The 16,603-nt window shown below is 42.1% G+C and overlaps 1 protein-coding gene across 3 annotated transcripts in view; it reads left to right on the plus strand.

Moving 5' to 3' along the window:
- Nucleotides 1-16,603, plus strand: part of pacs1b (phosphofurin acidic cluster sorting protein 1b) — a 71,321-nt gene that overhangs the window by 29,169 nt on the left and 25,549 nt on the right. For all 3 annotated transcript variants that reach the window (XM_086279031.1, XM_086279038.1, XM_086279040.1), the window contains exons 2-3: nucleotides 13,558-13,645; nucleotides 16,232-16,321. In XM_086279031.1, coding sequence (XP_086135157.1) covers nucleotides 13,558-13,645; nucleotides 16,232-16,321 — 178 coding nt within the window. The remainder of the gene's footprint in view (nucleotides 1-13,557; nucleotides 13,646-16,231; nucleotides 16,322-16,603) is intronic.

Genomic DNA, 16,603 nt, shown 5'->3' on the forward strand with positions numbered 1-16,603 from the left:
TCTTAAATCCTACTACTTATTCCTGCGTCTTTTGGGATCTTACAAAGCTTCAAACGGCGCGTCGACTATTAAATTTGTCGTCGACGATTTCGATAGTCGACTAATCGTGGCAGCCCTAGTTAGTGAGCCATGAGAGTGCAGTTACAGAGGGTTTAAAGGATTTCTGTAGTCTGTTTCTTCTGGCTGCAAGACAGTTTTCTCCCAGGTGATTAAGAAAATGTCCTAAAAAATGAGTTGATCTTTGTAAAAAACAAAACAAAAAAAACCAAACAAACCCCAAAACACTGACTCTCCTGTGCACATTAAAAAAATCAAATGTATTCATTCTCTAACAAAGTACATTGTGCAAAAACATGTTTCCTTCCTGCTTATTGCTGCTGTATTGTTTGTTTATTGTAATGTTACTTGAGCACTGGTCTGCTGCACCACTGTGGGCGAGGATGGAGGAAGCTTCAGCCTCAGTGGAGTCTGACTGCTGCTGTGACCAGAATGCTAATCATCTGTGCAGGCTAAGGGCGGTATAGGCTATAAACACACACACACACACACACGCACACGCACACATACACATGCACACACACCTGCACAAACTCACTGCTCTGTCTGTTGGTTTGGGTCCAGCCCATCTCCACCTTAAAGCAATCATCTCTCCTAATTGAGTGACGTCTTGGACACCCAACGTCATGCTTCACCCCTTCCCCGCTTTTCCCCGAAAGGCCCGCCTTCTCCAGCTGCTAATTGGCTGTCACAGACCTGTCAGAGGGTCACGGATAAGAAGTAGAGCAGGATGCAGAGCTTTATGACTCACTCTGCAGGCTGGTTGATCTGAGTGATGGTTTCATAGGAAAGAACTGTCTGTATGTTAGCATGATCCCTTTTGTTTTATAACCAAATATTTCTGTTATACTTGAGTAAATTCAACTGAAACATTAGAAGAGTAGATGGTATTTGTTGTCGGGGTTAATGATATTAGTCGGTCATGTTCGTGCATTATATCAGGCTGGTTTCCACAGATGACTCCAATGGTGTAGCCTAAATTAACTGTGCTTTAAGGGTGTGTTTGCAGAGGTTCCACCTCTGTAGGTCTTTTTGATGTGTTTTGATACATGTGTTTATTTAATTTCACTGTATTTTATTTTCACTGTATACAGTTTTATTGTCCGCAGTGCGAACGAGTAGCTACTTTTGGTAGCGGTGTGGACGCGTCTTTCTTATGTTACCTTATTTTTCTACCAGTTCTTCTACTCTAATTTAGTTGTACCTGCCTTTTTAAGGCTTGTTTGATTTAAAAGGCCTGGATTTTAATTGTATTCAGTATTTTTTTTAAGTATTAAAAACTAACAAATGGGTAATAGATGCTAATATTAGCATAAGTTTTCTAGTAACGTTTTTTTTTTTGGTTATTTCTAAAGCCAAATAATATCTTTGATTGCCTTAGACTGCAGTTTTGTTATTGCTACTGCTAGGGTTATTGCTATTGCTAGGGTATCAGTATTGTTAATGAACATTTTTAAAAATATCTAAAAACTTTATGAAACAAGCGCTGCTTAAGCTAGCTAGCACTATCGACAACCGTGCTATAAAAGAAATGCTAATTCAGTCCTTTTATAAAGTCTTTCAGTAATCATTTACATTAGCTGGTATTTTCAGACATAACATTTTATAAATTAAGTATTTTGAGAGTACATTAAACAAAACTTGGCTATTTTTAAACTGTTTTCTTTTCCTAGCATATTTTACCTCAACACAGTAAATAACAGTAAGTATCTTTGACCACAGCCAAGATGAAATTGAGTAAAAATCCTCATTTCAACCTGCATCTAGTAATGATTTAATGATTGTAGACTTTAACTATTCTGAGGTGTGTGATGTGTGGAAAAAGTGAACCACCAAAATAAATGAGGGTATAATAGGACGCTCTTGTGGCATAAATAGGGTGCAGACTTGTGGACCAACACTTTCTGACTCAGACTTTCTGCAGCGTTTCCAAGTAGAATAATTTCCGGCTAATGAAGGTTACCTTGCATTGTTATTTTTGATGAGTCACACACCCCACACACACATGCACGAGCAAATACAAAGTATTGACTGAGCGGCGCTTGATTCCTCCAATCTATCCGTCTATTTATATTTCCAGACTAAAGCTCCCCGCTGTGCCGACACACTCTTCCTTTTGTCGTAATAGCACACGGTGTGAGTTTGAGACCTGTTTTTCAGACGAATTATGCTGTTTTCATCTTAATATAAAAGCAAAGAGAAAAAAAATTGATTCGCTCTTCAGAGCTGTTGACATCTTTACAGGCTGCATCCACTCAGCCAAGCGCTATTTTAAGACTGCTGTTAGTGAAAAACCAAATGCTTGTTATTTCTGCTGCCTGTAGAGTCCACGCAGTGAAATATGTTCTCTCTCTTTCCATTCATTCTCTATCTTCTGTCTCTTTTTGTTTACATTCTGTTCTGCGTCTGCGTATGTGTGCTCTGGATTTCATGCACAAGTTATTTTTAATGTCTTTTGTTCCTCTGCGTATATGTAGGACGTGTGTGCGTGTTTCTTTAGTGTATGAGAGTTGGCGATTATTGAAGACCTTGAGATCAAAACATACCCTTGTGAGGTTTTACAACACCTCCCACATTCACATGCTCAAAAACACACAGAAACACTTTCAAAGTCACATAGGCAGGAGGCAAAGATCAAAGTCCATTTTTTTTCTGGCCTTTACCTTTGGATAACTGGTTTTGTTTTTTCCCTCCTCTATCTCCAGGGCCTTTTTTCTTTCTTTCTGTTTTTTTTAAGTGTGTGTTTGTCCACAAATCCATGTCCATAAATCAGCCAGCAGCAAAGTGACAGGGGATAAGAGGTGAAGGCTGATATGAAAGCAGAAGCCAGAGACATTTTTTTTTTAAATTGACTGGTTTATTTTTCCCAGTAAAGGCTACTTTTAACTACATCTCCCAGCACCTTTTCGCAAGACTCACATCAGGGCACTCAATGTTTAAGAAGTCTGAATTTTGACTCTTCAAAATTGTGAAATATCAGAGCTGTATCTGATTTTTAGGACCACATGAAAGTGCGCTGCTTCAGAATTAAAAAGAACACGGGCGATTTCATTTGTGCTGCTCGCGCTTTGATGGAAAATCAGATCTGAGCGACAAAAAAGATCAAGCTGAATGTGAAATCGGGTGTTTAACACAAAGCCGCTCTGATGAAATACTCTCATGTGATTGAGCTCTTAGCTATGCCCATAACATGTGTCATCAACTTCTCTTTCTGGTTTTGTGCCAGTAGTTGGTTTCTGTGGGTTTTTAAAGTGCTTTAAGCAGCTTTTGTGAACGATATGTTCTTTTTTTTTCTTTGCCTTTTTTTGAGGAAATGCCATGTTTTGGTGGTAATGTGAATGGCAGTTATTAGGAAAGGTGCGTTCAGGTGTTCCTGGGAGGTGGTGGGAAATTCAGAGTAACCACAGAAATGGGCGTGGCCCGCTGTAGCATCAGGCTGTTCTGTTTTTGTGCTTCCTTCTATGACATAACATATAATACACAGCCGTCAGAGTTCATAAATCACAGTCAGGTGACTGAGTGTTTTACACATATATATTAGTTTACTATGCTTCTTTAACCATCACTTTAATGATTTTATATGTAATTTTGCATACCATATAATGCTGCAGTGCTGCCAGGCATCACATGCCTAGATTTCTATTCATAGTCTTGATTTTGTTCATTACTTTTCACAAGATGCATCAGCTTGTTGCATTGTTTATGTATATCTATCTATTACTCTATAGTAACAGAGTAATAATATTAATCTTGTTTTATTAGCTCATCCAGCCAAAGGGCTGGTGAGCTGCTGCCAAGGTGAGGCGTCTGTCATCTATCCAAAAGATCCAGAGGAGCTACCACTGGATAATGAGTTTATATAATGACCAGTGATAGCACAGGTCATCTTTACACAGTAAGTCATTCTTGTACTACACAGGAAAACCTCAAGGATAGTTTCTTTTTTTTATTGACGAGGATTTTTGTGCTTAAACTCAGTTTTCAATCTCGAGTTTTCGATTAATTATCCCCAAATCCTCCTGATTGTGATGAAATCTCTGCTCTTAGAGATGATAGAAATATTCATCTGATCAATACACATCTCACTCTGTGTGTGTGTGTCTGTGTGTGTGTGTGTGTGTGTGTGTGTGTGTGTGTGTGTGTGTGTGTGTGTGTGTGCGCGCGCGCGCGTGTGTGTGTTGCACTGTGTTGAAAATGGGCATTTTGCCCTGCTGTGCGTCAAGGACAGACTAATCCATGTAACAGAATGATAATAAAGAAGAAGGGCACGACTCTTAGTCCCCCCCCCCCCCCCCCCCCCCCCCCCCCCCAAACAGATCAGGCCCTGCCATCGATCACCATTACTGAGAGGTGGAGGCAACGCCACGTTACTTAAGAAAGGAGATTGGGCGCAGCAGTGAAAAGAGTGGAGTTGAGTTACAGTTATGCGAGCAAGGGAGAAGGAGAGCAGCTGTCCTTAAGTAGGAAGCAGGAGGAGGTGAGCTGTAGGAAGGGAGGAAGGATGAAGACCATTAAAGAATAGAAAATTAGCAGGAGAAGTCACATGGTCACACGGAAGGGAAGGGTTTAAAATAAAATGCTCGATGTGAAGGTCGGTGCAAGGGCGGCTCTTTTCTTTCTGCCGTGTGTACTTAGCATGTTATTTTCCTTGCGTGACACGGCAAGGTCACACCGCTCATGACTGACTGTCGTCAAGGAAACCATAGGTACCTTCCTCCTTAAAGAAGCAGACCTTTTATACCCACGCACGTTTAGACGCTCGCAGCCTCATGTGCCGAAGCCACATCCTGACATTAGTGAAATCCTCATTTGTGTGTATTGCTTTCATTTGTTGATAATGTTTTATTTCCCTTCAAGTTTATTTAATGTTGTCAGAATCACTTGCGGAAGTATCAGTTAATTGGTGTAATTAAATCTGGATGATGAGAAAAGCAGAACGTGGTTTGGTGTTTCACTTTTTAATGACCGACCCACTCCTGGGGCGCCGCTTTGTTATAGAGGATAAAGTAATCTGGGACCGAAATGATGAGTCAGTTCCAGAAAATAATCTCATCGATAATTTGAGTCATTCTTCAAGCTGACATGTGTGGAAAGACAAACTCGAGAGTCTTTTTTTTGTAATATCGTAAATAGTTCCATAACACTGAGACGAGATGAGCCTCCAGCCATCCTTCCCAAGGAAAAATGATGCCTCTGAATGAGAGCACTAGGAAAGATAAAGTCTGTAAACCATGAATGTCACAATTAGGGTTGCCAAAAAAAATTTATACTCGGAGATACTAATCGATACTGGAAAAACCATTACTATCGGATCAGGTACTCGCTTGCAACAGTATCGATTGGAAGAGTGCCGTTTTTGCCTCCTCCAGCTGAGACACAACTTCACAGCCTCACTCACCAGCAGCTGAAAGAGCTGACGCTCACAACACTGAACAACACCGTATGACGGTCACTAAAGCTCCTGTTTCAACAACATTGACATGTTAAAGAATAATATGTAATAATATATAATTGTGGGATATGTGCCTATTGACTAAAGGCAATGGTGCTGTTGCATTATTTGATTTAATGTTATAAAAATGAATGTTATAAGCATGCATGTTATAAGCATGCATGTTATAACCAGGATGAAACCTCAGTTAACAAAAACAACCAAAAACCAAAAACCTATCAGATAACTGCAGGAGTTGGTAATATTCATCCCATGGGGGCCCTGCATATCAACAACGCCTCATGGAAATCATTTGTTTTGGATTAAACTGCCTTCCACAGTGCTACCCATGTCGATAGTGTTACTGAAAATGCCAAACATTTGCTGGTAAAAGCTCCATTAGTCAGAGTACTTCTTTTATTATTATGGGTTTTTTTTCCCCATTTTGATTATAATAACTTATTTTTTCACATGAAAAGGTGCTTTGTTTTGTTCTTTTCTAGTGCTGTTTGAAGTGTGAAGATATCCCCTTGGACTGAGTAGTAATGAGTGTAATTTTTTTTGTAATTATGCAGACGTGGAAGATTATTTAGCTAATTGGAAAATAGCTCATAACTGGCACATTAATCAGTTAAATGAGGCCTAAAATGACTTGAGGTAAGGCTTTTTTTTTTCTTTCCTGGCCTAGCTTGCTTTTCGTTTTTCAAGTTTGATACTTTGTTTTGTGTGTGCGTCTGATAGACATGCTGTCTGTTTCTACAGAGACTGACCTTTACAGAATATCAGAGGTCAGTCTTCCCACAGACATTATCGAGCCGTTCTCTGCCTCCGTCAGAGCCCTCGTTTCATCCGCCCATGCCTTTTTCCCTAAACAAATGAACAAATATCTGCGACTGTGGGGAAAACACGAGGTGTTTTCAGTCAAAGGGGCATTAAACATTAATTTAGCTGCAGTGAGTCAGATGTGGAGGTCTTCTTCAGTTTGTCCCGTAGAACCAGAAAGAGTTTCTGTGATAAACCGATGCACTCACCTCATCGGTGAGGACATGCAAAACATAACGCGGGTTCACAACACAAAATAGCAGAAACACCCAAAGAAAAGTTTCTGGAGAGAACTGATAAACTAAAGATGCATCAGATCAGGTTTTCTTTTTTTCAGGTTATCACATATTTCTATTGAAAATGTTATAAAAATTGAAAAAAATAACAGTCTGTATGATATTCACAACTTTCCCTGGAAATTAGTTAATTATGCAGCAGCTCAATTAAGAGCCTGCATGCTCGCTTATTGTTTTTCCTGCAGATTTCAACCACACCATGCGGATCAGCAGTTTTCAGAAAGCCGTAAATGTTCAAGCTGAAATTTGCATCACAGCCGAGGAAGCTTTAGCTGCTGTGGAGACTGTTTTGATACGCTTGAAGGCAAAGAAGTGAAGCGTTTTACACCCAAATGAAGTCACCCAGTACATTTTGCCTACTTAATTTCATTTACAGAATGTGAAAATGTGTGAAACTCCCTCCCCTCCAAACAAAAGTATAAATATTCACTCAATTTTGGAGCTAGCATCAAATCACCATTCATGGAACTGCAGGTTTTATTGCCACTGACCTTTTTAGATGAAGGAAAAACTAACTTTGAACAGGACAAAGTTGCACATCCTGAACATACAGCCGGCTGGTCTGTGTGGAGTTCCTTGGGTTTCCTCTGGGTACTCCATCAATGTCAGCTTAGCTGATGTGAGTGCACTGGGGGAATCCCCCTCACAAAAACTGATGTTTGAATATATGTATGTGAAATTAAACACTGTGCTTTGAGCACTCCTGCTTTAAAAACACATAGTTCTGTAACCCATAGGTTTGTAACGGGACTTGGGTGCCTGGCTTGCTTTTTGTTGCCATCTTTTCTGCTGTTTTAAGGCTGAAAAAATGTTGCTGATAACAAGAAAAGTCAAGTCAAAATGTAATCCTGTGCACGCCCACCCTCCTTTTCTTTAGAACCACTTGTGTTAGAGAAGTGAAACTCGTGCGTTACAGGAAAAATGTGTTGGCACATGTTTTACAAGCAAAGTTGGAGGTTTTCCTGATAGATTTGTTTTTTTGGAGCTGGCAGCAATTGAAGGAAGTGCAGCTTGAGGCACTTCCACATCAGGTTTTACATTTGCAGGGCTGAGGCTTGTTCGATGGTGCTGTTGAAGCCAGCAGACAAATTTGTACACGTTTGTGTGTCTGTGTTGCTTTTTTTTTTTTTTTTTTTTTAAATATTGATTATTATGCAATATGATGGATATTATAAGGTTAAAGTGGCTCCTTTTGATCTTGCATTCTTGAGTTAATGCATTGTTTTATTAAACTGATAAGAGGCAGTGTTGGCTTCAAGATGTAGAGGGAGCAGAAGTGGCATTACTTGACCCCTACTTGTACTTTACTGTTAGGACTCACACAGGTGGGGCGGGAAGCACTGGATGACACAATCAGGAAGTTTAGACAAACCACAGAGACACTTTTCACAAATTACTACACAGTTGGCGTGGCGACGGTCACGCCCAGTCAGAGCTCCATGGAGCTTCTCTATTTCCAGCTGTTTAAGGCTTAGATTGACATACAGGATTTTTGTTATTGTCAACAAAAACCACAAAACTCACCGAATTGGTCCTAAACACGTGTGTGTGTGTGTGTATATACACTGCTGTGAATTCACGTTTGAACAGTTGATCCAACATCATCAAAACTTAAAGCAGATGCATTTTCTTCTGCTTCCACAACAACAGTATGTCAGAGGCGACGTTTCTCCTCAGCTCATTCCAAAAGTCTGGAAACCAAATATCATACCAAATATGTGTAGTGCTGTAAAAAGGTATTTACACCCTTCTGGCTTTCTTATTTTCAGATAATCAAAAACATTTTAATATTGGACATAAACAGCGTGAGTAAAGACAAAATGCAGTTTTTGTACTGCTGAAGTTCAGCTTACCAAAAATGTGTTTAATCGCAGTTTAAATTTATATAAAAGAAGAAGAAGGGGACAAATACTTTTCACAGCAGAGTAACAATCAGTTTGGAGCAAAGAGATTTACATCTTTGTGGAAAGAAATCACAATCCTGGCGTAGTTCGACTCTCTAAGAGACAAATTCGTTTCTTGTCTTTTCCATTATGCATCTCAGCCCATAATTCTATCCCAGCTGTTAAGCAACAGAAGCAGGTTTGTAGTTATTTGGGGATGAAAGATGAAGCCGTGCTCCCTTTTTCGGGTGTGTGAGTGTAGACGCCGCTCTCTCCGTTTCCATCACATGCCGATTTATTTTTCTTTCAGTCATGCTCTGCTCGAGTCTGTTCCTTTGTTCGGGTTGATGATAACGGGCAGTGACTTTTAAAGTGTAGTGACAAGCTGTCGAGGAGCCAGGGCAGGAGTGAGAGGTGAACCACAGAGGAAGTGCTGGTGGCGGGCGGACTGTTTTGACCTTTACCATGTGATTCCCCTCGCCGACTATGGTTACTGGTCCGATCACCGTGGCAGTGAAGGCTGGTGCAGCATTTTCTTTAATCCTGTAGGGGATTTACAGTAGTTAAACAACAGCATAAATAACAGTGGAAAAGAATAAAACTTGGTGTCTACGCGATGCTTTAATGGAAAACTCGTGTTTCAGACTGTGCAGAAATCCCAGCGCTCCTCGCATCCATTTACAGAGCAACAAGTAAAGTAGTAAGTTCCTCTCGAGGGAAATCTGAATTCTTGAAGCTGTTATATAACACAAGCAATAAAGCACTGAACTAGTTTTTGTGGTGAACCAATTACTGCAGTAAATTAAAAGTTACTGTGTGGATTCTTAACATTTCTGTAGCCTTGACTCTGGTGTCGTAGATGATTTACAGGCTGCTCTGCTTTTAGTTAGATGGAAATATAAGAGGGAAAATGTAGAAAATAGCAGTTAGTAAAGCTATTTCTTATATATTACCATGCCAAGTAGATATATGCTAATGCTAATTATTTATGTGAAGCTGTGCAGGTTAATGGTAAATGGAATAGTTCTTATATAGAGCTTTTCTACTCTGAGCACTCAGACTGCTTTTGTACAACTTGCCTCATTCACCCATTCATACAAGCACTTTTTTCCATGCTTTTCCAATGTAGGCGCTTTCTGTCTATCATTTAAACCCTGATCGATGCATCAGAGAGCAACTTGGTGTTAGCATCTTGCCCAAGGATATTTGGCATGCAGGACTGAAGCAGGCGCTTTGACTGCAGCGTGTTTGCTATCTGTCTGCATTCATAAATTAGATGGGTATTCTTTGTAAACCTTTACCATTCTGTCCTGGGAGTGACAGAGAGGGTCTGGGATTGTTTGGAGACCAGTTGTTTCCCACTATGTGACCAATGCAGTCGCTTTGGTATCGATTGTGATCGCCCAGCTAAACCTCTGGCTAACCAGTTGGTTGCCACAACATCTACTGCAGAGATGGTGATGTATTAGTTGCTAGCCGATTGCAGACTTGTTTGCAAACAACTCACCAACTACTCTTGGAGAAACTTAGCGTGTTGCAAACCGCAAACAGAAAATGTTTGCGTTGAAAGTAAAAGTCGTGCCTTACCGCTCAAATTGAACGGTTGTCCGTTTCCTGTTTGCGTTGCACTTTTTCTGATTTAATTGCCATTTGGCAGGTGTTTGCAGACAAATTGGTGTCATCCTTCAAAAGTTGTCACCTGCTAGCAAACAAAGCAGTTGCAAAGAGGTTGCCGCTATCACCATATCCTTCTCTGTGACCAGATTTCACCCATTAAGTTCCAGCAGCTTGCAGCCGGTTGGTTAATACACCTTTTTCCCTAGCAACCGGTCTCTACACCATGTGACTGAGACCTTTGATGACCAGATTATTTTACTTTCACCCAGGCAAAATTCTTCTAAATGTCAACATTTGGCATTTAATATTTAAAACCAAACTATGGAGAGGGTGAGATGGAGGCAGATGATCTGCGGGGGCGACCCATCAAAGGGAGCAACGGAAGAAGAAGATTTGAAACCAAACTCTGGGGCTTTTTGGAAAATAAGCGATAAAATAATTGTGAGAAAGTCATACTGGAGCAGTTCTAAGTGTTGGGTGGTTGCTTGTAGTAACCTTTTAACAGTTTTTTCTTTCTGATTTGTGTGTTTGCAGTTTGTTTTTCTCTCTGTGTATATCTGTGCGTCTCCCTCATCCACTTTCTACCCACACCTCCCTTCGCCCCAGGTGCTTCAGCCCCATCTCCGATCGACCACTGGCACCCGGCCTCTTCTGCTCCCTCTCCACCTCGATTCATTCCACTCAGATCCAGCAGGTGTAAGCAGAAGTCTTAGCTGGCCTTTTCTATCGGAGATAAAAATTGATAGTTTTTTTATTCATAGCTTTAGCCTCTCCTGGCTGCTTTGATCGTGAAACTAGAAAACCTCTGCGTTCAGAAAAGGCTCTCTGTGTTTGTCGCTGACTTTCTTTCTTTCTTTTTCCAGCGGTTGCATCAGCAGTCGGGGGCCACTTGTCAATTTCGGTGGTTGGGTAGGGAGCACTTAAAGAAAGATGAAAGGCGAGTAAGTGGGGTGGATTTAGGAGAAGGCCCAGGTGAGACGAGAGAGAGCTGAGGGAGAAATGCGGAGCAATTTTCCTGTCCTCGCCCTCCGCCTTTTTAGTGTGACATCAAAAGAGGCTCTTGTCTATGTTTTGGGTAACAGCGCGGCTCTTTAGATGTGACCTCTGTCCTCTCTGGGCGATTGATCGGTGCAGGGTGTGGCGAATATTTACATAACTGACCGTTTAAACTATCTTGCTCTCCATCCGCTGCTTTTAAATATCGCCCTAGAAAAGAAAAGATGTTTTGTTTTTCCATTTGCGATGTCAGACAGTTCATCTCTCGGCGCACATTTTGCCAGCCTCTGTCATCCCCACTCCTCTGTTCTCTCTGGTGATGTCTCCCTCAATTTTCATGCCTCAGCCTCGCTTCCTTTCTCCTCTCCCTTTTGTGCCTGCCTGCTTTTTGTTTCCTCCTCCTCCTCTGTATTCACGGCTGTTTCCACATCTCTGTTTGTTATTTGTCATTTGCGTCTTTTCCTCTTCCTCCCTCTTGTCTGTTGTTGTCCTGTCTTTTCCTGTATATAATTTATTGGCACAATGCATTTGTGTCTTTTTCTCTTTGTGTGTCCTTTGCTTTTGTTTTTTGTTTGGTTTTTAGCTTCCATGTTTCTTCTTGATTTCCTCCAGGTTGCTCTGTCAGGTTTATTCTAGCGGTTTACTTTCTGTCCCTTAAGCCCTGGAGATGAATTATTGAACAGACTGACCCCCGGGTGCTATTGGGGAGGTGTGTGTGTGTGTGTGTGTATTTGTACTTGTTTAGACGTCTTTGTGGGGACCAAAAAAAACCCCAAAATGTGTTTTTTTGGTCAGGGTTAAAGTTAGGTTATGGTTGGGTTTAGGCTACGCGTTAAGGGTTAAGCATACATTTTTGATGGTTAGGGTAAGCGGCTAGGAATAGCATTATGTCAATTAGATGTCCTCACTAAGATATCAAAACGAGAATGTGTGTGTGTGTGTCTTTTCAGTGATTCGGTTTCAGGTCTTTAAATGCTCCTGGTCTTGTATGTCCCTTTGTGTTTTTGAACACTGGCATTTTGAGTATTTCTTCTAAGTGTCAGGAAACCTGAGGCCAATCTCTCGTTTCTTAGCTGTTTTTTTTTTCAGATGGAAGACATCCGGCAGGATTTTTGTTTTTTGTCGTTGTTTATGTGTGCTGACGTAAGTGTTGGTGTCATTTGAATGGGACATTTTTAACTTTGACAAAAATAGCAATCCATTTTCATCGTGGGCTGGAGTATTTTGTTTTTTAACAGCCTGCCAACAGATAAAGCAGAACTGCGCTCAACGCCTCTTCTAAAGTCCTGTTTTATTTTTGCTGTGTTTGATGGCCCTGATGAGAGGGACAGGGTGAACGGAGAGGAGACAGGAAGTGACAAATTACCACAAGCTGGCTTTTAGGCCATAATACAGACATGTATGTGGTCCACAACAAAGTGTGACTGATGCTGGATTTTGGCTGTCAGTGCTCAAACCTCCTCTGTATATATCAGCTGATACTGTTTCTCTAGTGAATATACACAGTTGACTCCCAGCTGCATGTGCTGCAGACAGTGTTGTGCATACGCCTCGACAAACTGTGCAATGACATCATTTTTAAGCAGATATGCGTGAATAATAATAATCGTGTGTTATAGCTCACTTACAGCCAACTTCAGTTTCATACTTGTTTGATTTAATAGACTGTATATAAAAGATGGTCAGAACCACAACAAAATTAAGGATGCTGCATTCTTATTGGCTAGCAGCTTTCGATAAATGGGTCGTTAGCCAGAAAGAGTGCCCCCTTTTATAATCGTATCTGAGTCTAACAGGGACAATGGTTTACTGTAAAGCTCTATACAGACTATTACATTTATCTGGATTGGCTAGAATATCAACCCTGATTAAAGATACCTGGTGTTAGCTAGCTCTCAGTTCAAAGTGGCTAACACTCAGTGACTTTGTCAGGTCAAATATTTCTTCTTTTCTGTCCATAAGAGAACTTTAATAAGAGTACTTTGGTGTAATTCTAATATTTTCCCCTAATCATCGCTTCAAGCTTGTAACTTATTGTGCAGAGGAAGTTGATTTGTTTGTGCTGCAGACAAATTGCCTCAGTTTTTTGTTTTGCAAATTTTTTTTGCTCATTTCCTTTTATTTTTTAACTCTTTGCTCTATATTAAGCTTTTTGGGGTGAATTGAAGTTTAAATGTTCCTAGGCTGAAATAATCTCATCGACAGTAAACGCGGACAGATAAGTAGCTGGCAAAAATATCTTCACGTGCAAATGTGAGCACTGAGGCGTTCAGTTAAAGTTTTTCCAGACAGCTTCTGAACACTCCCGATCCCAGAGACTCAGTTCGCAGCACAAGCAAAGTGATCAACAGGTCATCAGACATCCATCTGTTCCCTGCACAGCTCAGGGCGCAGCAGTGCGAGGGCGCTGGATATCGAATCTAATTTTAGTGTCGTTGTGTGTGGTTTCCTGCAGGCTTTTCAATCTGACCCTGAAGAAGCTGATCATGCTGAAGGAGCTGGATAAGGACCTCACCTCAGTCGTCATCGCGGTCAAACTGCAGGTACGAGACGTCTCCAGAAGCACGAGGTGAAACGCACCTGCTGTACACGGAGGCTGGAGTTTTATGGAGGCATTATTTTAGAAATGCATCAAAAGAAAAAGTTTCTGCAAACAGAATAAAACAACTTTAAAGATTACACATACAGATCCCTGTGAACAGTCTATGAGCGATAACTGAGTAATAACCAAAACAGAATTAGATGATGGGCACTAAAATCATACCTCGAAGCTCAGTTCCAGGAAACAAAATCAATTTTTTTAAAGTCTGACTGAACTTTCCTAGAAATGAAATCCTCCCCAAGGTTACATCCTGTTATGTCAAAGTCTGCTTGAGTTGAACATTTATCTTTATCTTTAATCATTAAATGACATTATAGGATTCAAAGATTTCCACTTTCAACTATGCTTAACGAGCAGACGATGAAAAACGAACCAACTCCCCACCTGGGGAAAAACCCGAAAGACTCAGCCTTTGTTGCCCCGTTTGGCTTTTCTGTAAAGCCGTTTATTGTTTTGCTGAGTCGGTTTCATTGGACGCAGACACGCTTCCTCCTCGTTGTTTTGCAGCCAAGCTGCTTTCTGAAATGCCTCATTAGCCGGGTGCTTTTCTCTTAGAACTGGCAGAAGGAGCAGCGCTGCCAAATCCCACTTTTTCTGACCATTGGAGAGCTTTTTGGCAGCGCAGGCGGCCAAGTTAGTTAAAGTTAGCACAGAATACTTCAAAAATACTGCATTTTGTCACATTTTGTTGTCATTTCTCTCTCTAATGCCAGGGCTCCACTCCAAACTTCTACTCGCTGGCTCGTTTTCAGTCTTGATTGCTATCGTCTTGTTTTCTAAGTAAACCATTAAATTCTCTGCTGCTCTCTCACATAAGGCTCTTTAAGCTGGTTTAATTCTTTTTCCATGCGGCTGCCGCTCGCTCAGTCTTCCAGCCCTGCTTTCTCCTATCAGGCATTTTTTTATTTTTTTTTTATTTTTTATTTTTTTGGCCTGTCCCGTTTGGCTCTTTTGCCATCAGAATTGTTGTCTAAAGGCAAAGAAAGATGCCCAACGGATTTACTTTACCAAACTGACCATCCCAGCCTTGTCGTAATGGTCCATTTGATTCACCTTTTATTGTTTATTTTATTTTCACTTACTGAATACGGGACAGACTTGACTGGGGGAAAGAAGGGGAGAAAGAAAGAGGGAAAGAGAAACAGCTGAGAAGAGGGACGGGGGAGAAGGGCAAAAAACAAAAACCAACCGAACGGGCAGAGAAAAAAAATGCATATATCAATCACCTGGATCACCTGCTGAGAAAGAAAAAAGAAAGCAAGCAGAAGAGAACAAGAGTAATAGAATAAACAGCATCACAATGATATATGGGAATATGACAGTAAATACTAAATGTTAAACATTATTGTGCAGCACATAAGATCAACAGAACACCGTGTGCTTTGAGGTAGGAGCCAAAAAGGGTGTAGTTTGTGGGTGTCATCACCCATGTGTACACCTGTGAGCATGGACGCGCTTGTTTTTTGTTTTTTTAAAAGGTTCCTTCATGTAATAATCTGCTAGAGGGTGTGGGGGGGCCACAGCCCCGTCCTCCAGGGTGTGAAGCAGGTATGGAGGAGATCAAAACTCCAGACATCCAGAGGCCCCCAGAACACAAGAGACCAAGGAAGACTAACAGAGGGGCAGCCGCGCCACTGTCCCGGAAAGAGCTGAGGAGAGTCCCAGATGAGGGCTCACTCAGCAGCCGCGGAGCAGAAGCCAGGGGGAGTTGCAGTGACGCGCCCGTGAGCTCCGCCGGCAGCCAGCTGCGCCTGAGTGACCGAGCCCCAGGCCGAGAGGCCGGGGGCACCCCACCTCCGAAGTGGCCCGAGCGAGCCCCAGGCTCCAGGCCCCGATAAGCGGCCACCAAGGAGTGAGCCGGTGTGTACCTGGACGCCCATCCCCGGACACAAAGAACCACCAACGCACCGATGTCTGAGGGGGTCCGCCACTGGCAGGGGAAGTGGTGGTAGGGGGAGATAGGCCTCCAAACCTTGGAGGGCCTGAGATGTCCCCAGAGAGGTGGCGCCTGACACCCAACCTGACATATAGACACAGACATACAGGCACACACAGATACAAACATCCATTCCCACCCTCATGCTCTCATATGCACTTACTCCACACTCAACCAACGTGGAGACAGACATAAAGAGACGCTGTACACACGATCACACTCCCCAAGCGTACTCTACAAACCGGGTCTAGGTGCCCCCGCCCCTGGAGGGGGGAACTGCACCCAGACCCAGGTGGTGTTTCCCTTTTCCCTGCGGTGGGGGGAGGCAGACCGCCCCGACTCCGCAGCAGCAGGGAGGCCCCACACCCCAGACCGCAGTCGGACGGCCAACTCCTCCTCCTAGTCCAGGCATTTCTCCTTACTCACCTCCTCCTCCGGCTGTGCATGGCTGATGATAATGATGAGTCTGTTGTTTTGAGTCTGCTGGGGTTAGCTAGGGCACGCTAATAGAAATCTTTCTCTTTTTTTCTTGCTTGCTTTCTTTACTTTCACCGTTTCTTCTGTAGTCATCAGTCTGTGTCTCGTCTTCAGGGCTCCAAGCGGATCCTGCGCTCCAATGAGATCTTGCTGTCCTCAGCAGGACTGACGGAGACCGATCTGCAGCTCACCTTCTCCCTCCAGGTACGAACAAAGGTTCAGCGAGATCAGGGACCCATCAATCACAGCCAAACAATAACTTTCTGGTTTTACAGAAAACATAGAAACAACAATAACACAAAAAATTGAATCTCTAGCTTCAGAAATGCAAAAGTCTTGAGCCAACCGTCATTTTTTTATATTTTACCGAGGAGCCTTCTTGTAATTTTTTCATAGTGGTTTGGATCAAATGTTCCCCAGGCCGTCTGAAGGTCTCTGTGTTTGTTTGACAATGGCTGATTTTCATTTTCACTCCAGCCTTTGTAC

Source organism: Aulonocara sp. 'chitande type north' Nkhata Bay, linkage group LG3 (assembly GCF_057382095.1).
Source record: "Aulonocara sp. 'chitande type north' Nkhata Bay isolate Kocher_YH1m ecotype deep benthic linkage group LG3, A_spYH_male_GT1.1, whole genome shotgun sequence".
NCBI classification, from domain to species: domain Eukaryota; kingdom Metazoa; phylum Chordata; class Actinopteri; order Cichliformes; family Cichlidae; genus Aulonocara; species Aulonocara sp. 'chitande type north' Nkhata Bay.